Below are 27,632 nucleotides of genomic sequence, written 5' to 3'. Positions count from 1 at the left end.
AAAAAAACACCACTTATATATATTTTCTCACTTTCCTTTGGTGGCATCTATCCATGCATGTAGGCTAAATGCCATTCACTTCCCTTATTCTGGAGTGGATGCAGAAGTCAGACAAATATCACTAAAATGTACAAGAAAAAACAGAACTATCTGCATGGCACTAGAAAGGAAGTGAGAACATTTGTAATTGGGTGAATAGCTCCTTTAAATGTCAGTACATTTACTATATACTTTTTTTTTTATTATTACATAATTTCTACTTTGACCTAAGGACCATACAAGTGTTATTCTGCGTTTTTACTGAGCTACTACAAATAATTAGCCTGGGAAACACTATATTAAAGTGTCAGGTATTCGTTGGACATGATGATCTGACTCCGTTTCTAGAAACTCCAAAACCTCAAGAACAACACAGCGTCAAAGTTCGTTGTTGACCTTGAAGACAGACCAAACTCTAACCACTGAAGGCTGTTAGCTGATAGCTCTGTCAAACTATAAAACAAGGCCTATGTACTAGCTTTCCCCCCCCAGAGCTTTCATCCCCATTTTCAAACTTCAAACTACTGATTCCAATCTGACAAAATGCTCTTGACTCAAGATCCGCTTACTAGCCTTTATATACAGCTTTATCAACATCTTAAGGTCTTCATCAGCGGAAGAGGTCGCTCAGTTGTCATGTCATGCGCTGATGAAGACTGAGATGTGGTTGAACATGTCAGAAAAAGCTAGCAGAAAAAGCTAGCAACTGACAAAAATTATTTTGTCAAACTATTTACAATTTGACAAAACCGCTTAACTGACAATGACTCACAATCTTCAAACTAGTTTCTCCAGTGATGAAGACTGTGGAATGTATCTGAAAGCTCTACAACAAGCTAGTAAGTGGACTTTGAGCTAAGATATTTTTTGAAGTCTCAAGAACAAATTTCATTTCAAATAAGAATTGCTGGTATAAAATGGAGCATGATTGTGCAACTGCATGGTCAATTTCTCTTCGACGGAGAGAAGAGGAGAAATTTGAACATGTGTCAAGAAACAGCTGCCATGCTTGTTCACAGAAAATCAAGGTAACTCATAACATGCAAGTGTCTGCAGTGAAATGAATAGAAATCAATGGCTGTCTAGAAAGTAGAAACAACACGTTCAAAAAACAGTAACACTCAGTGTACTTTGTAAAATGTTCAGCTGTATTGAGCTGTACATTTATTTGTAGTACACAGGATGAAATATGTAAAAACACTGGTATAATGCTTAAACGACAGATGCCAAACACTGTTTTGCCAGAGGAGAACAGTTATATAATTTCTTTGTCCTCCTTAGCACAGCATATACAGTAACTTGTAATGTAAAAGTGTGGCATGAACATCAGGTGCTTTCAGGCACATCAGAGCTATGAAGGGTCTGCCGTTGCTGGAAACCCGTTAAAGAAATGATTCTTTTCACACAGAGCAGAGCCGGGGGTTCCATCATCACTGCTGCTTTTCTGGGGATCAGAGGACAATGATATCTGTGGAAATGTAAACCCTTTATCAACAACATCTACCTCCATGTTAGGCCCTCTGTCAGGCAGAGAGGGCAAGAGTCAACAGGTGACAGGTGGTCTAATGCTATCTGACACTGCCTTTTTTCTTCTTTAAGATCTCATCTATCCTTTTTATGGTGATTCAAGAACTGATTAGATTGATCTGGACAGATCTGAGCAGCAATTTTGAATAGAACAAACAAGCTACTAGCAAGGAATATAAATGACTTATTACTTTTTAGATGAGTTTTATTGCACATAGCCGAGTTAGGAAGAAGCAAGTGTGAATGAAATGAATGTTTATGGATTTAGACCTCCTACCCATGTGAAAATGGAAAGAAATCACTGATTACCAATAACATGCAACTTCAATTACATTTGATTATTTTAATTTATAATTTAAGGATGATCATTACTCTGTATTTTTATTTTGATATCATTTTAGCTGTGTACATTTCAAAAATAAAATATCTTGGAAGCGTTTATTTCAGAAATAAGAAGAGCTGTATTAATCACTTTTGTTAACTAAATTCACCGACCGTCTGAATTTTTCATTTTTCATTTATGAGCCTCTTAGAAAAGCATCTATATTAAAAAGCTGTACAGTCATTTTAATGTAACCTTCAATGAACAGTCTTCTTACCTTCAAAAGGCTGACCGCATGCCTACACTCTGATTTAGTTAAGGAACTAAGAAGCCTTGTAAGTGGAGATATCCTATATTTTCCTTGTTGTTGACAAATCCCATGTGAGGACCCAAACCAACGATGAACTGATCCTACTTACAACTATTGTGTGTCCAAAGCCTGATTTTTATTATTCTGTGCCATAGAGCTCCATTGTTGCCCAAAAATTATTAAAAACATCTATGAGCCAGTTGCACTGGATGACATGTTCCTTCATTACCATGAACACACACACACACAGTAGTTTCTCTTGACTCAATCCCACACACATCATCTTGCTGCCCCAAATACTCACTAGAGCACCAACTTGTGCATTAATCCGCCATTGGCAACAGTTTCCAACACATACAGTACCAACTGTTTAAGGAATCCATTTGTTAGGTGTTTTTAAAGATTTACGTCTTCAGTTGGAACCAATGGGCTTGGAGCTGAGAGCCACAGACAGAGTTTGGTAGTCAGAAAGTATTGAGAGGTGCACTACCACATTGTTGGTCTGGGTTTTTTCATGGGATTTGTTGATAATAAGTTAATATAGAATAACAAAAGACTTTAACAGTCTGTGACAATCAAATGTTGACCCTGTCAACGTTGTGCAGAGTCCTGTTGATGTTCTGGGTTCAGTGTTTTAGCTGTCCAAGGGGGGCTTTTGGGGAGATGGGGGGTGGGAGAACACTGTTAAAGCATACAGGGATACTCCTGACTCATCTGACAGACAGTACAGGTGATGAGTGTTGGTGGGGTGGGGGGTGACACGGTGGATTGGGGTGATGGTGTGATCAGTTAGACCTTGAAACCAAAAACAAAACTTTAACTAAATAACACACTTAGTCTCTTATTTCTTGCTGCGCAGCCGTTTGGACTGTCGTGGAAGGTCTGGGCTCTTTCTGGTGCGTTTGAGCGATGACCCTCCCTCACCCTCTGGCTCTATGGGTATGGAGGCTGCAGCCACACTGCCACTTGCCAACACAGTACCAGACGTGCTGGCAACAGTGGAAGACACGGCAGCGCTGTTTGATGTGGAGGGGACAGCTGTGCTGGGCCTGGGTCCTCCCATAGCAGCAGCACTACTGTCCATCAGTTCACGGAGCTTGTGCTCCAGCTCCGCAAGGCGGGCATTCTGCTCACCAATCACCTGGGTCTGTTCCAGCAGCTTCTGCTCCTGGTCCTGCAGCTGCTTCTGCTGCTCCAGCTGCTTGACGCGAATCTCTTGCATCTCCCTCCGCAGTACTGTCATCGACGCCCCATTCACCTTTACCTGCTGCTGCACCTTGGTCATCTCAGAGCGCGATGGCGTGTTCTTGGCCAGCAGGGACATGGTGGTCAGGGAGGTAGATGGACCTGCCACTGAGAGAAGAGAACAGAGCATCAAGTGTCTTCAGAATTTTACTAATGCACAAAAAAAAAAAAAAAAAAAACACACACAAAACAAGAATAGAGCCTGCTGAACAAAGGTAAAAATCCATTAGGACAAGATGTTTTATTTTGGCTTATAGAGCCTAAATGATCTCAGTTTGGAAGAAGACCTAAACCATACCAAGAATATGCCCTAACTGTCATCAATTTTAAATTAATATTTATCAATTTATCAGTGATAAATGCCCATCACAATTCCCCAGGGCCAAAAGGAAACAGCTTCAAATGTCTTGTTTGTCCAACCGTAAAAACCAAAATACTCCATGAACCATGATATAAAACAGAGGAAGAAAACTGAGACCTCACACTGGGGAAGCGAAAACAGAATGTCTAGTATTTTTTAATCGATAAATGACCAAAATAATTGATTGTTTTCTTTTGATCAACTAACCGATTTATTTACCTGCGTGGAACCGTCATGGAAGCGTCTGCCCGTGGTACATTTTTTGCTATCCATGATGGGCAATAATGATAATGATTTATATAACGCAGAAACCAACAGATTTGGTCATATACAAATAAAACTCAAATGCATGGATTGTGAGATTAGATGGAATCGGTCTAGAATGAATCCAGTATTCCATGTATGTCTAGAAGCATAGTTAAGTATATAACTAAATCACAGACGTCATTCTGTGATCCTGTTTCAGCATTGGATATGAGTCTATTCTGTTGTGTTGTGTATGTGTGGATATGGTGCATGAGCATCTACTAAAGGAAGAGAATACACAGGCTGTGTCATGCTGATGTGTTCAAATTATAAAATGAATGCTGAAGAAGCAGCAGCATTTCACATGCTACCGTAACTTATTGTAGCCTCTTAAACCTTTAAAACCCAGTCAGCGGCAACAGAAGTCTTGGGATGAAGGAGATTTTATTATGCAAATTTTGAAAAAAGTAACATGAGGGATGTTGTAATTGATCATTGGCTGCAATGAAGCGAAGTTCCATCACATATTACAACATGTGACGCAAAGAATGAAGTTTCTATGACGTTCTGGTGATTGTTGACATTTTTTTGAAGTTTTGAGTGCTGTATTGCTAAATTTTGGATTACTTGCTTATAAAGCCCCTGACTGAGATAGGACCAGAGATGATTTCTTCTTAGTTTCAGACAAAAACATGCAGTCAATTATGAGATATAAAATTTTCAAATGTGAAAATAAGAAGCCTGGGCTTAATCGACAGTTAATGTGTAATTATTTTAACATTTTCATCCTACTGGGAAGCTTTTGACCATCCATGTTTGACAATGTTCTGCCACAGTAATTGTTTTTTTAATTTAAACTTTGAAACTGCCATTTTTTTCCACTTACCATCATTGTCGTAACAATCATCGAGAGCTACTTTGGGTGAATTTTTCTTTTGAACTCTATGTATGAGCTAGGAGATACACGTCCTATACCTGGTGCAGAACCAATGAGGCGGCCGGACAGGTCGGCCCCTGGCAGCTTCTTCTTCAGGATGGGGACGATCTTCTCATCAAAGTACTCCATGGCCATTGAGGAGATATCCCTTAGCTCCTGCAGAACCTCATGAGCTCGCTGGGGGGCTCGAGTAGAGTTCACGTAGCGCAGCACACGATAAATCTCATCTATCACCTAATGACACACAACACACATGATCAGGACATCACAAAAGTCCAACTTTTTCTACAAAATGTATGGGCAGCTGAAAAGCTGGGGTCTTGTCTATGTTAGAGTCAACACATGAAGAATTTAAAATTTGTAACTTAGGGGACATGTTAAGGTTAGCTAGCACAGAAACAGTGGAGACAGCAGGGAAACAACATGTACATCTGAAGAACTGATGTCAAAATACCATAGTGCTGACTGAATATCGCAAGGAGGATAGTTATTCTTCCTCACCACAAGACAGATTTTAAGTTGAACCCTTCTTTACTAAGGTCTGTTGGTCTGTTAGTCTGTTGAACAGGGGCCCCTCAAGTCACTTTGATAAACAAAGCAGGACAACACAACTTCACCCTGTGTTTAACTAAAGATGGACACTGGTTTCTATAATAAATAATAAGATTACTATGGATAGCTGAAGGTAAACCTGAACTTCAAGGTGCAGGAATTGCAGGAGCAAGAAAACTTCATTTAAAATCCCACTGAAACTTAAATAACTAAAATTTCACTCAGTAGTGTGTTCTGCAGTTCACAGGGATGCAACAATACTCTAACATTTTAGAAAAATGTTATAGCACTCGTGTATTCAATATTTCCATTTTTAACAACATTTAAAAACTGGGCAAAATACATAACTAAAACATATATAGATATAAAAAAGAAAAATATTAATTTTGCTTTAGAAAAAAAACAAAACAAAAATTCAGATGAGACTATTAAATGAATAAAAATAAATCTTGCATCGTTTTCACAACTAACTGAAATTGTTCTGAACAGAACAAAAATGAAAAATATCACCTTCTCTTGAGTCAGATAAAAAAAAAAAAAAAATTTGAATATCCACATCATCACTTTCAAGGCAAAATAAAAAATCAATCTGTTGTTTAATAAACTTCTTCTTTCTTCACAACATATCCTCAGTCCAGACTCCAGACTGTAAGTACTATATATTTATTATTTTTTTTTTTTTTTCTTTCCAGCTGAGCTTCAGAACATTCAATATATGAAATAAAAATGAAAAAATGTTAAAAGCGCCAGCTTAAGCAGCTTTATTTTTTATTATTACACATCTATGTACAAAGAACCGTGTGGGACATATAGCAAGATATAAGTGGCCAAAGTTTCAGTTCAGAATTCAAAAAAAATTGGAAATTCAATTTTTTATTTTTTTTTTTTTTAATTTTAATGACTGAACATCTGATTGACCTTTTTGACCCAGTGACATCCTTAAACACCTCCTATCTTCCCTCTGATCCTCTCAGAGCTTCACCACCTCTTCATTTCTTGCTTTTGTTGTGGTATACCTGGGACTTTGTGTTTTTTTTTTTTTTGTTTTTTGCTTTTGTTGTTTTTGTTTTTTTTTTTTTTTTTTATCGGGTTTTGAATCTTCTGAGACACAAATTCTTAGGAATCATTTCCTGGAGAGCATTCTTGACTTGTTCTTTTCTTGACTTGCTTTTTTTCACCATGCAAATTTTTTTCTGTTCATCCCATCCCCTTTTTTTTGCTCCTCTTCTTTTTGGTCTACCAGGTCTTTTCTAGTTTTCCTTTTTATTTATTTTTTTTTTTTTTTAGAGTTGCTTTTGCTTTTTGGCCAACAACTTTTTTTTGATTTGACTCTTTGATTTATTTTTTTTTTTTTTTTTTTTGATTTTTCTTTCATTCTTATCTTCACCCCTCATATTGACAGACCTTTCACGCACAATGAGCCACTTGACTCTTCTAAACTCAAACTCTAACGCAACTCTGTTTCACTTTTTGTTTTTTTATTAACAACACAAACAACAACACACAGCACAACAAACAAAACATTAAGAAAAAAAATGTCCTAAATGTAATTTGGGCGCTATGTGTTAAAAGGGGTATATCTCCCACATAGTTCTTTCTGTGTTGATGTAAACCTACTCAAATTAAAGCTGATACTTTACACTTTAATATGGTATCCGTTTATTTTATTTCAAATTGAATGTGCTGAAGCTCAGAGCCTAAAGAAAAAAAAAAGTGTATCTGTCCAAATACTTCTGGTGTTGACTGTGGACAGGATGGGAAAAGAATTATTACTGTCCTCTAGATAGGGTCAAAACCTTGGGTAGAATCTGTGAGTATAACTAAGACATCATATCATGGCATAAATTTAAACTCTGATTAATGTGAGCTTGCTTCTGCACTGAAAAAAGGCATTTTAATGATTTTCACTGGTCCTCTGACTTTACTGCTGCTGTTTTGTGGACAATAGTCAGCTGAGCTAACCTTTCCAGGGATGAAGCAGCAGAGGTTAGAGTCGACATATTTCATGAAGGTCATGTTGAGCAGAGAGAGGCGTGTTTCCACAGCAGCCAGGATATCAGCGTGACGGGCCAGTGAATGGTTTCTCCTCTCTGACTCTCGCCTGGAGACAATTCATGATAAACACACTGGTGAAGAGAGCTTTTATTATAAAGTCATGATTCATAGTTTTTCTACCTGTGCACCATAACTTCACTAATAACTTTAGTTTTGAGAAACTGAATCTTGTTCCTGAAAGGGATTAGTCCATATTCTACCAATAAAAAGACGGTCACAAACCAGGCTTTCTATCAGGTTTAATTAGTCACGGGAAAATAAATAGATTCATTGTGATTGTCTCTTGTTCTCTCTTGCTCTAATAATTAAGAGCCAATTCACAGAACATGTCAGTCAGAATTAATAGGGTTCCAAAAATGTTCTCAGTTGAATCAGTAGTTGTCTAAGGAGTCTAATATAACAAAGTTATTGACGTGACATAAGCAAAAAGTGAGACGCACTATTTGTATTGTCAACGAGTTTTAAAAGTGTCTAAGTACAGTTTTCTGTGGCCTAGTAATGTAGACAACTGATATTAAAAATCTTATTTCTGAATGATTCGGCAATTATTATTGTCGTCAGTCAAGAAACACATTCAAGACACATAGTCTGTTGAAAACATCTGGAATATAGACTAAGCAGCCAGCCAGTAGTGGCACTTCACTTCTGCTGTAGGAGACTGAAGAGTTCAGGGAGGACGGACACCTCCTCTCCGTGTCCAGTGGACAACAGACGCATCTCAGCTGCATCTTTCAGTCGTCTGTCCCGTGTGTGTCTGATGGAGCAGGTACCGTACGTTTTCGTTTTAATCAGCACAGCTGTGTACACAGGCCGCATTTAAGCATTTGCTTTACTCAACTATCTGCAACTAAAAGCAGTTTTTCAGTCTTCAAGTCAATTTTTTTCTGACTAGTGTATTGGGCTGTAAGTGCTAATAGTCTATGCTCTGAGCTCACAGCAGTACAGTGGCTGAATACATCCAGTGTAGAGAGGACTGAAGCGGCTGCTGTTTTATTGCTGACATGCGCTCTTACTACACAGCCAGTGCGGACAAATTAAAAACTCAGCGCCAGGCTTGTTTAACTGCTGTCAGACTGTGTTGTTGAATTCATTTCATAATCTAATAATGATCCTTTTAATAAGGGAATAAATATATTCGTGTACATCTCATTTAAATTATTTACCTATTTGCTTCAAAAATCTTCCACTGATCCCTGAGATACCCTCACCGACCACTAGGGGTCCAAAGACCCGTCATTGACAAAGTGCAAGACACTGACTCCAATCCTGTCTTCAAAATGTCCCTTCAAAACATATATGGGATGTCACAACAGAAATGTTATTTCATAGTGTGTCGCTAAACATCAACAGCAGTGACCATATCTGCGTGACTGCAGAGCTTGTTTGTGGCATGACACTGACCTGGGCAGCTGGGCTTTAACTTGCCTCTGGCACAGACTGTGGTAACGCTCCACCTTCAGGAAGCCCTGATTCAGGACCCGCTGGCAGATCATGTCCATGCGCTTACACACCTGGAGAAGACGGACAAGAGAAAAACAGGTAAATAAGAGGTCATCTGTTTCAGATGTACATGAGCAAAAACAGTCCTGTCCTTCTGGATCCAGTGAGAGAGAACCTCCTGTGGAGCTGCTGGAGTTTTTGAGGTCACTTAAACAGGAGGGCCTTTGCCTACATATGGTTCTTATCCCAGTAGTTTGAATAAAGGATGGAGTGCCTTGACTTACTAGTTTCATCATTTTTACAATCAACACCTTGGAATTTATTATTACATTTGGAGGTCATTGTTTTAACAAACCATGTCCACTATTCTCTTCTAACATCCCACTGCAAAACGATTCCCTCCAGTTTGCACTGAAGAGGGAGATTACCCCACTTCACAAGGTGCATGTACATTCCTTGACCCACTAACTTACCATATTTAATAAGTTCAAATAACAGAGACAATTTGAGAAGTACTGACTGAGTCCAATTTAGTTTATACCAGAGGAAACGTTTTCTTTTGCAGGATGATTTAAAAAAAAAAACACATTGAGGATTATGTACCAGTCTTTAAAAAAAAAATTTCAAAAAAAGCTTTCCTTTTTGTCACAAGTCAATTATTTCTGTGAATCAAAACTAAATGCAAAATTCTCACATGCATCCTGCATCACAGGTTTCCTTTAATATTCTCAATCACTTGATACAGTATTTTGCATGATGTCAATGAAGATGAGTGTCAATATGGATCTGCTGTGGCAGGAGAGGATGTAGACAACCTCTCTTCATCCAGCAGGGTTAAGCCTCAACTGCAGCTATAGCCACTGGCTGTGAGAAAGGGTGAGTGGGTACACCCAGTATTGTGGCTGGCTGCACCTGGCTGTGGGGGTGGGTGCAGGTTAAGTGCTGGAATACAAGTTAATTCATAGCTTCTCATGTATCAGGTAAGTTTTGTTACACTTTAGTCATCATGAGGCTGATCCTGAAAGGCTTCAGCTGTAGCTGTGATTACTATGGACACAGATGTAACTATAGGCATTTCGTCTGTTGCGATTATGACTATGGTTGTAGCTACTGGTTGTTTCGATTAGGCTGTGCTTTTAATGTGCAACATAAACTCTTGGGGTTTACTAGTAACACATCTGTCATATCTGATAGAAATACCTACTTCAAATCCTGGTTGTCTGGCTTTACAATGCTGTCTTAACCAATGTTACTATTAAAATGTATGGGCTGCAAGAATAGTGAGCCAGTCACAAACACAGCCAGAGCTATAGCTACAGCACTGGGTGCGCCCTCTCGGGCTGCACTCACAGCCAGTGGCTATGGCAACAGTTGGAGCTCAGCTACCCCTCTTCATCTCCTGTGGGAATAAAACCGTTTCAACCAACAACAGGATTTAAGAGTTTAAATTCATCTGCAAAACGCCAGGCAAAAACATGCAAACAGCTGTGAACAATGCGAAGGGGTGCTCTCTTAGTTAGGAAGGGGCCTATTACCTGTCTGTGCACAGGGCCCATTTGCTCTTAATCCGCCCATTTGCTCTTCATTTCTGCTGTGCAAAAACAAGGCACAGACAGAGTTCTGCATAGCAGAAAGCTCTAATCAGGAACTCAACTGCTCCAACAAAGTGCATGTGAGCTTGCAGGAAGATTTATCAAAACCTCCAAACTGTACATGTAGCACAACTAAGTGAAGAAACTGCTGGAGAAGCTGCAGTGAAAAGAACACAGCCAGTGTGCCAACAGAGCAGTGAGCGATTTGCAGCTAACCTCACTAAATTTCATATCCCAAAGGGCCAGGCAGTGTCTGCAGTGCAGAGGAGTAAAACACACCCACAGTCGGATTTTAGACAGCTCGGCTCATCTTTTCTCGTCTCAACATGTTTCTGCCGGTGTGTTTTGTGCTGTGTTGTGTATTGCTGTCTCTCCTCAGCTAGGCTGTCCTGCTAATTAAATAACAGCACAATTAGCACTGCGGGCCTCGGCTGCAATTAGACCGCCCGTACAGACACTAAACAAAGGCTTTCAGTTCAAACCTGTTTTTTAAAGTGTTTTTAGCCACGATTTCACAGAACTAGTATGCACAAATAAACAGTGCATGTGGCTAGCTGTAGCTTTGTTCCCCTTCTGAGCTGGCTTGTTTTTGTTCTCCTTACCGAGCGAAGCAGGCTGATTTCATCGTAAGACAGAAAATTGAGAATAGTCTCAATGGCCACAATGGGCAGTCCCAACAGCGGGTTGTTCTGGTGCGGCTGGTCCGGTGGAGGTGTAGACTGTCTCGGTGACACCGTGTCTGAGTCCAAGGACCCAACACATCCATCAACTCGCTCTACAACGGCCGCCATCTTGCTTTGCTGAGGAGGAGGCGGAAGTGACGTCCAAAAAGGAAGCTAGCGAGCCATTTTCCCCAAGTGATACAGAAAATGCTCACATTAGGGAGGAAAACACGGCGTATAGGCTACGCACAAGGAGAGGAGGTCAGCTTCTGATGGAGGAAAGATATGTAAAACAAAAACGTAAAATATAACTGAACTGATGGGAGCAATACATATATGGGACTGTTTAATAAAAAAGATTTCGACGTCAGTTTATTCAGCTGTTTTTGAGAATCTGTATTTAAGTCTTCAAAAATGTAGTATGAAAATTAGAATAGACTGTATTCTCAGGTGTTTTCAAAGTTGCTCTCATGAACAGAGCAAATGATCAGAGCCAATGTGGCGTTCACCCAAAGGGAACTGGATGATTTTAAAACTCATAGCAAAACGGTTGATATCGAAGGAACGTTGAAACAATCTGTGGAAGTTTTGTCCCCCACAGTGAAACACTTAGAAGGCCAGTTGAGACCCATCAGTGTGATCATGGAGCCACTCTCTAAATCACCGTTGACAAAGGTTTTATAAGATGTAACGAATAAGGCCAGTTAATAATCGTTTGTTTAAGTGACTTTTTGGTGGCCAGGCTGTGGAAAGTCCTCTAGCATCAAACTAACTTCGTATTGTTAGCGGTCAATCGTGAAGCGCCTCCTGGTGGGGCAGGGTAGCTGGGCCAGAATCCACTTACGAACAACTTATTGACAGTTACAACACACTTACGTTATATCTGCAAATAACTGACCACCTTTTGCTGATGGACTGTCACTCTTTATTAACAACTTACTAACATTTATATATAACTATTTACTAGATAGTTTATTAAAAAATGAGAAACACATGACCCTATATCAGTGACTACTAATGACTTGACTTTATTAACGACCCAGCAGCCAGAGAAATGGTCCCCCACCTGGCACCCCAAAGGATGTTATTTTTAATAGCTTATAACTGATTTTTAAAGTATTAGTGAATTATTTATTAACATTGATAAAGCCATACGTTACAACCTTTAAACACACAGTAAGGGCTGAGTCATTACTCATTGGTACCACGATTACTGGTGGCATCTAGCACTGTCAATGAAAACTGGTCTAATACAGAAGTCACAGTGGGAAAGCGGCTGTCTTGAAAAGCTACTAATTGATTGGTGGAAAATTGAGCTGAGATGGAGATCAGAGATTTTCACCATTTGCTATCAGGCCCAGGCCTATTACCATGAGATCTGTTCTGTAGGTAAGACTGGATATACAGTATTTAGTAAAGCAAAATCCCCGAAATCCCTGAAAGACTCCAATGGTTTCACTCGTGGAGATTTCCCAGGGTCTTTCTATAAAAAACTGAAGACACATCTACCAGCCATTAAAAGTAGGTTTGGAATGGGAGAATGATGCATTTCTGCAGTATGACAAATGCGCTGTCCTACCCCAACCCTCAAAGAAACCACAGGAAACTAGAAATGATCATACCTACTACTTCTTCTCACTCATATTGTGTCCTATTCACCTATATATCTACAAATCTACACAATGTTCCATAGCTTTCTTTGCGAAACATGCAAGACTCTCACTGTCAACCTTTAATTGCTCATGTTGCCAAATGTGTTTTAACTTGAGATGTGGGCCTATTCCTGTTACCAAGCATGAAATGCATAATTGTGGCTCTCGGATGTGTTTTTCCTTATTACAGCCTTCATCAACCCATTTTGGCTGTTTTTAATCAGTTAAAGTTTTAATCCAATAAAGTATTACGCTTTATTATTTTTGATCTGTGCCAGTAAATAAAGACTTGGCTGTCTTTTCTGTTTCTTTATTGAAGCGTAAGGGGTTAGTAGGAGAAATGTTTTCATAACTGACTGAAAACATCTTCTTGGTCGATTTTCTAGTTGGCACTGTATAAAGCATTGCAGCAGTGCATTTCTCACTTTTTTTGTATTTTTTTGAACCCAAGAATTACATATTTCCATATCTCTATTGAAACAGGTGTGATTTGCATCTCCAAGTAATCCAAATGTTTTAATTTTATACCCTGACTTTCTTTGGACCACTCCTGAATTTAAGGACACACGTTCATTGTTCATCTTCGAGATTCCTACCTTAAGAAAGCCTGGCAACTCTACAGTGCAGGTGATGCTACACCTGCCCTTCTGACACCCAGAATCTGGTCTTCTAAGTCGTCTCTGAGATCACACTTGATGCCCTTTTACGGTCATCTATTCACATGAAAGCATTTGTGGAAACGGAGTTGCTTTTTGATGCAGTTGTTTAAGTAGTGACACACATCCACTGTGCAGACAGTAAAGACTTAACAGTACTGGATTTTCGAGACTGATACAGATATCCATATTCATTAAAAAGTGTACTCAGTTGATACTCATTTTTACATTACAGAAAAACATTATATAGACACATTTTTATTAAGGATTCCTTAAACTGGTTAATGTGACACATATACAGGGATGTAGCTACCACTGAGGACTGAGGACAAGGCAGTCAGGTCCTCAGTTTTTTTGCCCGTAAATCTTTGTATTTTTTAGCAGACTGGGGGGAGTTTAAATTCTAAAATTAAAGCTAATACTTAGTGGATAATTCATTGGCTCATTCGGTGTTTTTAAGTGAGTAGTTTTAGGCCAACAAAAACAAAAGATTCTACAGCACCTGTAAAGTTCTGTAAGATTTTAAAAAAATCTTTTTCAGAAGGTATGGATCATTTGAGTGGACAATATTTGCACATGAATGCTTTGAAACTAAATCTAAAAGCTTTACATTTCCATTTCAAAATAACCATTTACAGATGAACTGAATAAAATAAAATATGGAAACCTGAAAAATTTGAATATTTGACAGACTTTCATTGTGTGTCTGGTGGGTGGGGTGTGGGACGTAGACTCTTAGTATTTCTTAGTTCCTGGTTATGATCCATAATGTGCTTGGTGGAACATTTTACAGTTGAAAAATAAACTTGCCAGTGGACAAAATATGAAATTGAGACAGTCTGTAAATTATGTCGAACATCTTTGGTGTATCTGTGCTGCTTTTTCCACCAACTTATACATTGATATATTCGTGATAAACTAATTAGTGGGCAGATAATGGTGGCCTATGGCAATTAATTAGTTTTCACCCAGGACTGTATATACTATTTATACTACACTCATCCTGTAATAACATCTGTGCTTTCAATTATATCATATTTTTTGTTTCTATTTTGCTTTATTATATTATGTTATACACAGATCCACACAGGAAATTGTAAAGTATGTCTGAACTTTTAGATATTATTGGTGATGTTTTTATTAAATTCAGCATGTTTATTTAACGAAAACTGAGCTCCTCTATAAATCGAGAGTGGTATAAAAACTAGAGACAGCAGTATATACATACTTACAAGCAAGTGTACCAACCATGGCAATATCTGCTTTTTGAAAATACAGTAGTTTTTATCAATACGGCCAAGATTCAACAGAGCCATTCCACTGAGTGCACCGCATCAAAAATCCAAGCCCTGGTAGGTTGGGGCATATTTCAAAACCAGAGCCTCTGTGGTGGGTCTGAGCATGCATAGTCATGATTTCACTCCATTTCAGTAGAGTCCAGATCACTGAGAAACCTCTGACACTTGGCCGAGAGGACTTTGACAGCCTCTGTGACCAGGACATCTGGAGGCAGGATGCCAGTGGACTCCACAGTAACTGCGTGGGGAAAAAAAGAGATCCATGAACTGTTATACAGTACAACTAAGGTAATACAAACTGCTGTATGGACACGCATTTAAGACATTCACCTCATTTCACCACAACAGATTTTAAAAAGGAGCAATCTAGAGTCACATAAAAACACAAATTGATTTCCTCTCATCCTTCTGGCTGAGCTTTAGAGGTACTGGGAGTCAGATTTTACTTTCAGACAGAACCAGCCAACTTCTTCCCTCTGTTTCTACTATTTATACTACACTGTCTCCTGGCGCTACCTTCAAATTGTCATACAGACATGAAAGTGGGTTGATCTTCTCATTTCACTTTTGGCAGAGGAAAAGTAAGTGTGCTTCTTAATATAACAAGAAGTGTGCTTCTTAATATTTTTGTGCTGCACAGTCTGAACACTGTCTTTACAGCAGTTTGCACTGTATACATAAACTATGTACTGTTGATGAACGTACAAATGAAATGGTCTCGCACTCTTCCGAGTTTCACCACGTTCTTCAGGTCATCATGTCGGAGGACTTCCCTGCTGCATGTATCCAGGCGACTGTTCACTACTTTAGCAACCTTTTTCCCTGAGGTGAAAAACACAAGGAGACAGATGATTACATTTACACAATTTAGGGACTAACTGCAAACTGATGGTATTACAGTTAGGTACAGAAGTATTTGGACATTGGCACAATTTTTGCAATTTTTGTAATTTTGAGGTCAGTTTATTCACTTGGCCATTGAAGAATATTCCATTTCTTTGCCTTGAGAATCTTCCCGGGTCGCTTTCGCAGCATGGTTTGGGTTATTATCCATCTGTACTGTGAAGCACCAGCCTATCAAATTTGGGGCATCTGGCTGAATCTAAGCAGATAATAGAGACCCACAAACAGACAGCAGCTGAAGGCGGCTGTAGTAAAGGGACTGTGCATAAAAATGGCCGTAATTCCTAAATGGTTAATGTAATTTTTTTTAAATCCCCTTGAATTAAAGCTAAAAGTCTACACTTCAATCACATATCGATGGCTTTGATTCAAATTATCTGTGGTGGTGTACAGAGGCAAAATTACAAAAATTCAATTCTTGCTTGGGCACAGCTAGTCTATATAAAACAGACAGCAGAAATCTACATCCTAAAAATGATGAAATGGTGAGAATATGTTATCGTAACTGGAAGGTTATCCAGATTTTTCTGCTAATCCCAAGACACCAACCTTTCCTTAATATACTGCATTCCTGTCATCTATTATATTAAAAGGTGCCCTTTGGAGTTCTTTTATAAACAAAGTTTATGTTCACATTCATTGTTACTCAATACATTGCGTTGTGTGTATCTTTGAGGCCTAATAAATGTAATAAATGCATTTCCTTTCTCTTAAAATGTTTGCAGGATTATTTTTTTTCACAGTTTGCAAACTGCATTGTTTACATCCATGTTTACTAGTAAGGGTCATCTTCTTTTCTGCCTTGACTGGCACATTGTGACAGATCTTGGCGCCACCTGTAGATCAGTGGAATAGTGCGAGCATCGTGTCAACCACGTTCACTTGTGTCCTACTGCGCAAGACAAACAAAACAGGGATCCAGTCATAGAAAAAACAACTCCATAATGCTACTGGATTACCACATAGCACAGGTCAGCAGCAGTCTTTCCTCAGACTAACGGCTACATCATAGCGTGGGTCATAGAGTGTGGGTTTCTATTTGATTAAAGATTAGTCAGGTTAGTTCTTTCTAACCATCAACATCTTCCAGGTCAATAACTCCTCGTGAGAAGCAGCGTTGTAAGCGTTCTGCCTTTTCCCCCTCCACCAGCTCCAGGAGGGTGATCTCTGGCAGAAGGCGGTAACTGGCTGTGGCCACTGGAGAGAACTTCGCATGGTCCTTACCTGAACACAGAACAGAGAACACACTTCCGTATCAGGCAGTAGAAAACCCCGACTATTAAATATCAGCGTGTCTGGACTGATGACAAAGGTCTTGCAGTATGCAAGCTGTGCAATCTATGAAAGTGTCAGGTTTCCCACTGAGATGAGTTGTATAACTTTCACAGATATTTTAACTATAGAAACATTAAGGTTAAATTCTGTCATTGGTTTATTCCACCAAAATATTACGTGTACATATTTTTCAGATCTCAGGTCAAGAATGAACTTCCATACTCAAGTACTTTTTTAGATTTTGAAACACACATAGGCCAGTACAACACACTTCATACTAATTAATATCCATTTATAAAAAATTAAAAAAAAAATGCTTGTTCCTTTCCCATATGTTTTTTTTTTTTGCACTGAGCTGTGTTTCATCCAGACACACTAAAGCTCTTACCAATTCCTTTGACACAGTGCATAATAATGTCCAGCTCCTGTCCTGGTCGTAGCTGAGCTACCAGGATGTCGTCATGTACGGGTCCAATGGTGGACTCTGCAAACACGTCTGCTTGGTTCCCAATGGGGACCCACTTTATGTCCCTGGAATAAACTGAGACAAGACAGCATGGGGCAGGAAAAGAAAAAATTATTCAATTAATGTTTCATCTTACCCAGGGATCTTCTTATATCAGGACCTTGGAAAACTCCCTTCATCTAACAAATTATTTTCAACAATCACTCATTTGTGTGCCATGGTTACAACTGCTATTTAAACATCTGTATCTGCAAATAGTATGAGCATTTTTTTAAAATCATTTTGGTGTCACCAGAAACCTACCGATGTGGTTCAGATACAGCTCTCGTGGGTCAGAGGAGTCTTTGCTGGCTCTGGGGTTCCTGCTGCATTTAACCTTCAGCTGCAGTTGAATTGTGTCTATTTCTGATCCTTCTTCCTCTGCCAAATCTTCACCTGCAAGAAACAAAGCATAACAGAATATGTTCATCTCTACCGTGTTCACTGGTGGGTCCATCTTACAAACTCATGTTACACCATAGTGCTGTGAGCCCAGGTTTGGGGGAAAAAAAAAAAAAAAAAAAAAAATGTATAGATTGATTCACAAGACATTAATATTTTTCTATTATATGGAACGATGCACACGAAAGGTTATATCTATGGTTTGGAGTTTTCAGTGTAAGTCTTGAAACATGCAGACTGGCAATAAATATTGATTTTCAGCTTTTTTTTTTTTTTTTTAATACAGACGGTGTGATGTTTGATTCCAGAATTTGCTGGTATTTCATTGAATCCATTCTTCCCTCTACCATTGAAATGTTCCTCCATACGTTTGCTCATTGCGGCCAAAAAGTTCTATTTTAACTTTATCAGGACTTGTTTCCAAAATGCATCAGGCTTGTTTAGATGTTCCTTTGCAAAATTCTGACACTGAGTTTTGTGGTGACGACGCAGGAAAGGTTTTCTTCTCATGACTCTTTAATGACCATCATATTTGTGAAGGTGTCGCTGCACAGTAGAACAGTGCACCACCACTCCAGAGTCTGCTAAATCTTCCCGAAGGTCTTTTGCAGTCAAATGGGGGGTTTTGATTTTACTTTCTAGCAATCCTACTAGCAGTTCTCTCTTCTTGGTCTTCCAGACCTGAACTTGACTTCCACAATTCCTGTTAACTGCCATTTCTTAATTACTTTACAAACTGAGGAAACAGCTACCTGAAAACACTTTGCTATCTTCTTATAGCCTTCTGCTGGGCATCAATTGTTTTAATTTTCAGAGTGCTAGGCAGCTGCTTAGAGGAATTGATGGATGCTGATTGTTAGGACAAGGTTTGGGGTGCCAAGGTATTTATAAAGCTTTGAGATTTGCATCAACCTTTCCTAACAATGACTGTGAGCAAGCCATAGCCTTAACAAGCGAATTAATTGCAGATATTACAAATATACCTAAAAAAGGGTCAACCAAAGGTTCTTTTCGAAGCCTCCGAAAATGCTCTATTGCTACTTTTCGATTTATAGAAAACTTTCATATTTGGGTCAGTCACGGCCAAAGGACTCATCCTGAATAATTGCTTGTCTGCCTGTTTATAACAGTGGCTGTCAAAAATGGGTTCCTCACTACACCTGGAAAAAAGAATTTGCTTTGATAGAACTGGCTTTGGTAAAATGTTTAATAAGATTTGGGGACCATTTTCAAGTGGTTTGGACAAATATATGGACTCTAGATCTAAAGAGGGGCAGTAAAAGTATTTTGACTTTCCTGCATCTTACTTTTTTCTATAAGGATCACTAATGTCATAGGTGAATATGTTAAGAATTTGACTGCTGTCTGGCTTTTTAGTCATTTTTCTGTTTTTGTTGGCTGGGGGAGGTTGGAAAAAATGGTGATGTCAATATAGATATTTAGACAGCCCTGAAATAAAACATCAACAGCGGAGAACTTGGTATAAAATATTAGTATAATGTCCAACATATATTGGTTTGGGCTTTGATAGTCAGTTCCATTTTAGATCCAGTTCCTGGTTGGCAAACACAGATTTACTAAGCACACCAGGTAAAATCAGCTGTAGCTCATTAACATTAACTGTGCGTGTATCATGACCAAAAGCAAAAATTCAACATATCTGTGCAATTTTAATGTGCTCTCTGTGAGCTGTTGTCTGTACTGACTAAACATCATTTGCTAGAGGAACATGCAAGCACTCTACTACTACTACTCTAACATCACTGTATGATCCGAGGTATACTGTATTTGTACATGTATTATCTACTGCAATGAGGGGGATGATTACACAATCAGCTAATCACAAATTTTAATGCATATCATATCAATATTCGTTAACCTTATCAACTTATCATCTCATCAATTCTCAAATCAACAGATTTAAACTGAATCTCTGAGATTTAGGTCTTTACAACTTGATTTACATGCCTATGTTAAAAGCTAAACCTAATTACAGTTAGGTACATATACTTTGGACAGTGGACGCATTTTTTGTTATTTTGCCTCTGTACACAATCATATGGGTGTGAAACATAGCCATCAAGATATTGCTGAGGTGTAGCCTTTCAGCTTTATTTCACAGGGGGAGGAAGTTCAACAAATTTATTGCATCAATAGTTTAGGAATAACAGCCATTTCTATACATAGGCCCTCCTTTTCTAATGCTTAAAAGTTATTAGACAAACCACCATAATTATAAATATGAGGATTATTTTTAATACTTGGCTGAAAATCCTTTGCAGTCAATGACTGGAGGGCTCCTAAAAGCAAAGAAAAGGAATGTTCTTCATTGGCCAAGTTGATCACCTGACCTCAACCCAATTGAGCATGCTTTTCACTTACTGAAGACAAAACTGAGAGCAGAAAGATCCACAAACAAGCAGCAACTGAAGGTGGCTGCAGTAAAGGACTGGCAAAGCATCTCAAGGAAGGAAACTCAGCATTTGGTGATGTCCATGTGTTCAAGACCTCAGGCAGTCTTTAACTGAAAAGGATTTTCATCTAAGTATTAAAAATAATTCCTATACTTATAAATCATATTGGTTTGTCCAATTACTTTTGAGCCTCTGAAAATGAGCGACTATGTATAAAAATGGTAAACCCCTTGAATTAAAGCTGAAAGTCTACACCCCCCCGATGGCTTCGCTTCAAATCCATTGTGGTGGTGCACAGAGGGAAAATTACATTGTGTCACTGTCCAAATACTTGTGTACCAAACTGTAGATTCAATGAGGAATTAAAAGGGATTTGGATTTGAAAAGCAGATTCAATCATGGATAATGACTGAAAAAAAATGTTATCCAACCCCAAACCTATTCATATGCCTTTTAAGTTGCTTTCACACCTGCACTACAACCCTGAACTTATCTGGACATTACCCAAGAGGAGCTGTATGTGAGAATGTACATGTCCGAATCAGTGGACCAGACATTAAACAGACTTTACCCTGCCAGCTCCCTAATACAAAGTCTGTGTAATGTTCAATTGAGCACATGTGTGAATAGAGGCGGTCATTGTCCAGTGAATTCACTGCGAGTGGGCACGTTGATGACTTTTCTATCATACGACTGGTGTGAAAACGGAAGAATATCAACATCCGGGGGTGAAGAAGAAGGGTCAGTTAACATGTAGATGCCAACGGAAATGCCTAACTGGAGAGACAACTAGATTCAGGAACTTCTGTCAGTAGGGGCCTTAGCAGAAATCGTCAGACAAATTTAAGGAACGGCAAGAAACTCTGTTGTTTATGAAGTAAACAAAACACTGCGATTTCCTCAGCGTACTTTTGTGTCATGTCCTGGCTCCTGCACAGTCGACCCGGGAGACACCCCTCACCTACAGCAAATGGTGGAATTCCAGTAGAAGAGAACACGTCTGACAAGGACAATCTCCTGTCATGTGCTACTTGTGTGAAAGGGCATCTCTGTACAATGTCCAGACCTGATTCTCTAGACATTGTCTGGAGTTCATATATGAAAATGCCTTTAGTGACACATTGCAGCAGAGCAAAATGGGTGCACTGTGGTCTACTGGCATTTGTGTGAGTCGTTCACAGTGTCGTTTTACCAGTGTTCCTGTACTCAAACAGCCGGGGGTCAGCTTTGATGGGGATGAGGCCTAATCTGTGTGCCAGGACTTCATCCTGGACGATGGATGTGTTGTTATAGATAAACACCTTCTCTATAGCCATGGTAGGCACCTACAAGTAAAAAACAATGCAAAACTTTCACAATATATTTTTATAAAACTTGCAAAAAGCTTCAAGAATCCTTTCTTTTATAAACCCAGATGCACAAAATTTCGGTTTCGTCAAAGGAAACTGGGTAGAAAAGTGATATATTGACCTTTCACAGGCAAAAAACTTTAAACATCATGTAGTTTTATGGATGAAACACTAATGACACTAGCACATACAAGAGAAAAGGCACAAACATTAAGGGGAAATGCACTCCAACTACAACTACACTCCAAATATGGAAACACATACAGACAGGGAAAATATAGCAACCGCATCAAGCCTATCACTCCCCCAAGCATCCAGAAGCACTTGCGGACTAGAAATTTTCCCTGTTTGTATAGGTTTTTTCTTATTTGCTACATTTCTGGATTTGGAACGCTTTCCCCCTAATTTCTGTGTGTTCTCTGTTGTATGTGTGTCCTCAGGGGCCACGGAATGACACAGATAACAAAACATGACTGAGTAGGAATCCCACCTCTGCTAGTAGGATCCTTCTGAAGGCATTGGCAATGGCTGCATCCATGCCCACCATGTCAAATTCCATACTGCTCTCATCTAGATGCACTATGTCAATTCTGAAGTTCTGCAAACAGACAGGAGATCTGCATTTAATGGGAGTGTTATCATGCAGTCAAATCATACATCAGTTTTATTCAGTGATAACTGGTTCAAATCACTCATGATACTTTTAACAAAGTTTGACTGAAAATATATGAAAGGAGTAAATTCTTTATTTGTCTTGGGCATAAAAACTAAATAATGAAAAAATGTTTCAGTTTGGCCATTTTTCTCTTCTTATAGATACTTATGGATACAGATTTTATAGCTATACATATACATTTCTTATACATTTTCCTCTGCACTTGTTAATTAAGAATTAGTATGATTAGGAATCAAGTCTTTGCCAGTCATCCTCCTCCAGTTTGTAAAGGTTTCTCTGCAAAATGCGCAAAAGACTCCTAAATTAATAAATAAATTAGCTGGTTTTACAACCAGATCCCTATCGCCATAAAATTAATGTCTGAGGAATAAATATTTACTGTTTAAGAATTTCCTCATGAAGGTAGAGAATAAATGTTTGAACTTGGTTGGACTAAGATTCTCCAAATTATGTATTTGGTCACAAACCCCCAGTTTTCCAAAGGGGTGTGAATGCTGCTGCTCACACAGAGAGAGGAGCAGTAACGAGAGGGCGAAGAGGGAAGTAAGAGAGACTGGAATCCTTTGAGATTTAGAAAAGTAGTCTGTTTGGTCATCCCAGGAAAAGCAAATACATCATTCTTAAAAGTGCATGGGGGGCACTGTCGACAAGAAGTCTGAGGCGGCATACCCCAAGATAAAACACTTGACTTACAGGCAGATCTGACAAAGCTCACTCATCACCAGCCTCCAATTTTTAGGCCTAAAATCACAAAAACTTACCTTTTGAAATTTTTCCATATCCCAGGTATCATCATAGCCAGGGTAATTTCCAGGGAAATCTGTTGTATGAACCTAAAAAAAGACAAATAATCAACCAATCAATCGATAATAAAGATAATTTTAATTATAAAAAGGTACTTGGCAGCAAACATTCTGATCTTATTAACGTTACTTTAACTGGTAAGTGTATTTATGCACTTGTACCATACACGTCGCACCAAGACTGTATCATAGTCACGCTGACATGGCTCAAACTGTCATACTTTCATCATGGAGTATTTCCTTGAGAAATATGGACGTTATTCATACATAAACCCGACTGTCCGGAGGTAGAGTGGGCTCATGTCAAACACTGCTAACGTTCCAGCGAGCAGCGGTAACTGTTCGGCCCTTTACACAGGAGCCGACGGTCCCGTGCGGGCCGGGCCAGGAGCGACGACGAACCTAAACATCACAAGGGGCAGGAAAACCAAACACTGCTAGAAACGGACTTACATTCTTCACACCGAATTCCCCGAGTATTACTCGATTTCGAATCTCATCCACGTTCTTCATGGTCGCAGCCATTTTGTCATGTAGTTTCCCTTGCTCCGCCTACACTTCCGGAGTTCATCCTGCGTCATCGCCGGGTGTTTACTGTTTATGCTTTTCATCCTGCGTCATCGCAGCGTGTTTACTGATTTTACTTTTGTTGTTACCACCAACCAGGACACGCCAAGAAGTAGCCATTAATGGTGACTGTATTCAAGCTGTAAATGAGTATAAATATCAGGGGACGGTAATTGATGAAAAACTCGTGGGATTCAAACACAGGTGTCATTTACAGCAAATCCTTTACAATAACTTTACTTTCATATAATGGGTCTCTTATCGTTCATTTGTATATATATCCTCCTTGTTGCGTGGTATTTCTCACCGTCTGTAGTTACTGAGAACAAGCTCAACAAGATTGTTAATATGTCTAGCAAGAACAACAAAGTACGAAACTGCTTTGTGAGTCCCGAATGGCGGGGGAAGCGCGGGCAATCCTCAGTGATGTCTCACACCCTCTCTATGCAGAACACGAGTTGTTAAATCAGGATTTAGGTAAAGGGTACCGCCTTTTTCACGACTTCACCTGCCCAGATAGCTTCCAGTATATAGCTGGGTTATACAAATCTTGTAGATATGAGGGATGTGCCACAGACGAAGAGAATTTCCAAGAGGACAATCACAGTGTATTTAGTATGATGTTTAATCTGTCCTGCATCATCACAGTGTATTTACTGGTTTCATACTGTTCATCCTGTACCATCAAAATGTATAAACTGTTCATACTGTATCACCACTGTTTATCTACTCTTCATCCAAGTCATCACAGTGTATTTACTGTGATCATACTGTTCACCCCGCATCATCACTGTGTATTTATTATGGTTATACTGTTCATCCTCCATTATTTCAGTGTATGTACTGTGTTCATACTGTTAATAACCAGACAACAAAGGATTACATCAACTGTAGCAACTAGCTGGGACATAGTTTTCAAAGAACTGCACTAAAGTTAAGAGCTGTACATCTAATCGGTCATCAATACAGCAACAATGATTGCTGTGGTTTTTAATTCTAAAGTTGTCCAAAAAAACCTTGGAAATTTGAACATCTTTAATTCCATGACAACGAGGAAAACTTAATCTGCTGAGGAAGATCATGTGACATGATTGAAATTCCAGAACAGCTATTAAGTGGACCTTGAGTTGAGATTGTTTTCTAAATAACTGCTTCCAATTTCAAAGAAGAGCTTATAATAAGATTGTTATGCAGATGAAGATATATCATTGATATACAGACAGAGCAGCAGCAAACAGATCCCAGAGGAACCCATTTATGGATCATTAGGATATCATTATAGTCAGTATTATTAGCAACTGGCTTGTGTTAACACCTCAGTGATTTTAAATATACTCTACTAGATTCCAGATACATAATGAAACAGTTCAACTAGATAACTTGGGGGCACATTCCTCTTGGATATACACAATTAAAAACAAATTTTAACTACACTTTCAACTGACTAATACTCAGTGGACATTCTGCATTAATTCGTGTGCGGAACCTGAAATATGAGTATCGAGGGCCTCTACAAAAACAATGATTACTGATGCAGTTGTTTCCACAACCAGCCATCATGTATAAAGTGGAATACAGGAAAAACAGAAAAAGAAAAGAGGATACAGAGTAAAAACGCCCTTCTTGCTTATTGCCACATAGCTGTTCATTTTCACAGACATTCTTCATTTCAGCTGGTGGACACAGAGTATAGTTTCTCATAACATAATATAACATAAGAACTCATACAGTTATATGACAAGAATTTCAGTTTGCACAAAATCAAAAATACTATATGTCAGTGTCTCTCTACTATAACATTGTTATATGAACTGTAATGATAAATTTTGTTATCTTGTATTCGGAGAATAAATATACAATGTCAGATAAGTAGAGCAATATCACTTTTATCTCTGTATAGCCAACAAACAGATCCACCAACTAAGGTCATTATACTAAGCTATGCTGAACACATCCTCGTCCTATCTAATTCTATACTTGGACATACAGAGATGAAGTTGATATCAGTCTCCTCATTCAACTCTGGTGAAGACAGCGTAAGATTTTGCAAAATGTTTCACTGCCCATTTGAACTTGAGGGGAACAATCTGCCTGTTAGTCCACTCAGTTTTAAACGGCCTTACAAACAAACTAACACAACATCAGGTTTGATGATTTCAGATATTCTCTGACAATGAATTTAACACCACACATGTTGAAACAGACAGAGAAAAAATATGAATAATGTAGGCTTTTCACAACTTAAAGTCAGTCTTAAAAGGCAATATATGTAAATTATTGATATATAATGTAGTAATATATATAGTGAACAAAAAAATGTTTATGTTTCACATGAATTAAATGGACGTTCTCAAGAAATAACCTGATAACTTCCACATTCTGAATTAATTTGTGGGTTGTATGTTTTTTTTTAATTAAAAAGTCGTGGAATCATCATTAATAACTGACGATGAAACATAAAGTCTCTAAAATTGGATTTTCACCCAGTAGCAGGAATGCTGGACAATCTGCTTTCTAATTCTGCATTAAACTATCAGCTTGTGTTTGGCAGTGGGGAAAAATGAACAATCTTGTTTCATTCTTCATCTCTGAACAGGATCTCTGTTGTCTTTGCTGTATGAATCTGTCACCTCTATTACCCCCTGATGTAAAGATAAGAAAAAAAGCATGAATTAATCCCTTTCTGCACTTAAATGTCCAAAGCATACCAAAAAGTTCAATTTCCTTGTTTTATAACACATAAATTATGCATTTTCCATTACTAGTTTTTTATGGTATGACATTAACATCATATATACAGATGTGAGAATAAAGTGGGCAGTGGAGCTGATTGATATCTGGACTATAAATGTGTGATAATGAGTAATCTTTTATGTTTTCAACGAAGCATGCAATAACACTATTATTGGGTGTATCAACTATAGTTTCAGCACTTATAGTATCAGCATAAACAAATTTCACTCGTGTAACTATTTTATCCAAGATTAACAACACTAAAGCCCTGCTAGTGCCCCTTAGAGGCTGCAATGTTCTTTTGACACCACAATAAATACTAAAGTGTTGGACTGACACTGTACCAGATCATGATGTGGCTAGTCTTAGAGCGATAGCCTTGCCACCGGTGTGGTTAAGGTTTTTCCTGAGAGTGATGCTAGAGGAAAGACCAGGGGGTCAAAAAAAAGCACTGCAGCATTGAGAGTGAAAAGTGTCTAATGGTATGCTGCTCTACTGGCATATAACACTCGTGTTCTTCTAGCAGATATCACTCAAAACGGACACATACCAGTTCCTACTGATATATGCCACTACTGATTATGTGTGCCACATCGAAAAGGTCATGTCATCCATGTTCCACAGACACAACTCTCCACCGTCATACCAACAGTGGGCTGAGGATGCCACTCTTGTTTCTGTGTCTTTGTGATAAACCACTTTGACTATTGATATGTCACTGCTGTTCAGCTTGCATTTGGCACATGGAAGCAGACAGACACCACTGCCAAATGCAATGTACATAACTGACATATACTGTTTTTTACATTGAAAAAAGCCTTTTGATATAATGCCTGTGGGCACATAGCTTGTATTAATGGCAAAACTTTGTCCAAGGCTTTGCTTGCTCTGCCAGCCATCCAGAGCTAATACTTTAGCTATTGCTTAGCTACCAGAAACAAAATACTGTTTGTCACATCAGTGATCGTTGCTTACAAGAAATGTCTATCCTTTAGCATCAACTACCAGTTTTACACTGTACCTGTTGGTGAAATTAGCAACTGTCAGTGGAGCACAAATGGCATGCTCTTCTTACATGGCACACGGCAGAGTCAGCAGTGGGATACCACTG

General features: G+C 38.7%; 2 protein-coding genes across 3 annotated transcripts; both read right to left on the bottom strand.

Annotated features, from left to right (window-relative positions):
• Positions 1–523: 523 nt before the first annotated feature.
• Positions 524–11,510, bottom strand: fbxo28 (F-box protein 28). The gene is made up of 5 exons (XM_040139618.1): positions 11,229–11,510; positions 8,996–9,105; positions 7,502–7,640; positions 5,026–5,221; positions 524–3,551 (listed from the first exon to the last, which is right to left on the bottom strand). The coding sequence occupies exons 1-5, from the start codon at positions 11,415–11,417 to the stop codon at positions 3,040–3,042; spliced, it is 1,146 nt and encodes a 381-aa protein (XP_039995552.1). The 5' UTR covers positions 11,418–11,510; the 3' UTR covers positions 524–3,039.
• Positions 11,511–13,685: 2,175 nt separating this feature from the next.
• On the bottom strand, positions 13,686–23,802 carry polr1c (RNA polymerase I and III subunit C). 2 transcript variants are annotated; one of them, XM_040139982.1, is made up of 9 exons: positions 23,675–23,802; positions 23,180–23,251; positions 22,233–22,340; positions 21,586–21,718; positions 17,842–17,973; positions 17,461–17,613; positions 16,872–17,021; positions 15,600–15,716; positions 13,686–15,132 (listed from the first exon to the last, which is right to left on the bottom strand). In XM_040139982.1, the coding sequence occupies exons 1-9, from the start codon at positions 23,744–23,746 to the stop codon at positions 15,014–15,016; spliced, it is 1,056 nt and encodes a 351-aa protein (XP_039995916.1). In that variant the 5' UTR covers positions 23,747–23,802; the 3' UTR covers positions 13,686–15,013. The 2 variants fall into 2 exon arrangements, with proteins under 2 accessions (XP_039995916.1, XP_039995917.1); XM_040139983.1 differs by lacking the exon at positions 23,675–23,802 and adding an exon at positions 23,493–23,642.
• Between the last annotated feature and the right edge of the window lie 3,830 nt (positions 23,803–27,632).

The sequence above is a fragment of the Xiphias gladius genome, chromosome 11 (assembly GCF_016859285.1).
Source record: "Xiphias gladius isolate SHS-SW01 ecotype Sanya breed wild chromosome 11, ASM1685928v1, whole genome shotgun sequence".
Classification (NCBI taxonomy): Eukaryota; Metazoa; Chordata; class Actinopteri; order Istiophoriformes; family Xiphiidae; genus Xiphias; species Xiphias gladius.
Note: the sequence above shows the minus strand (reverse complement) of the source record. Positions and strands in the feature narration are given on the sequence as shown.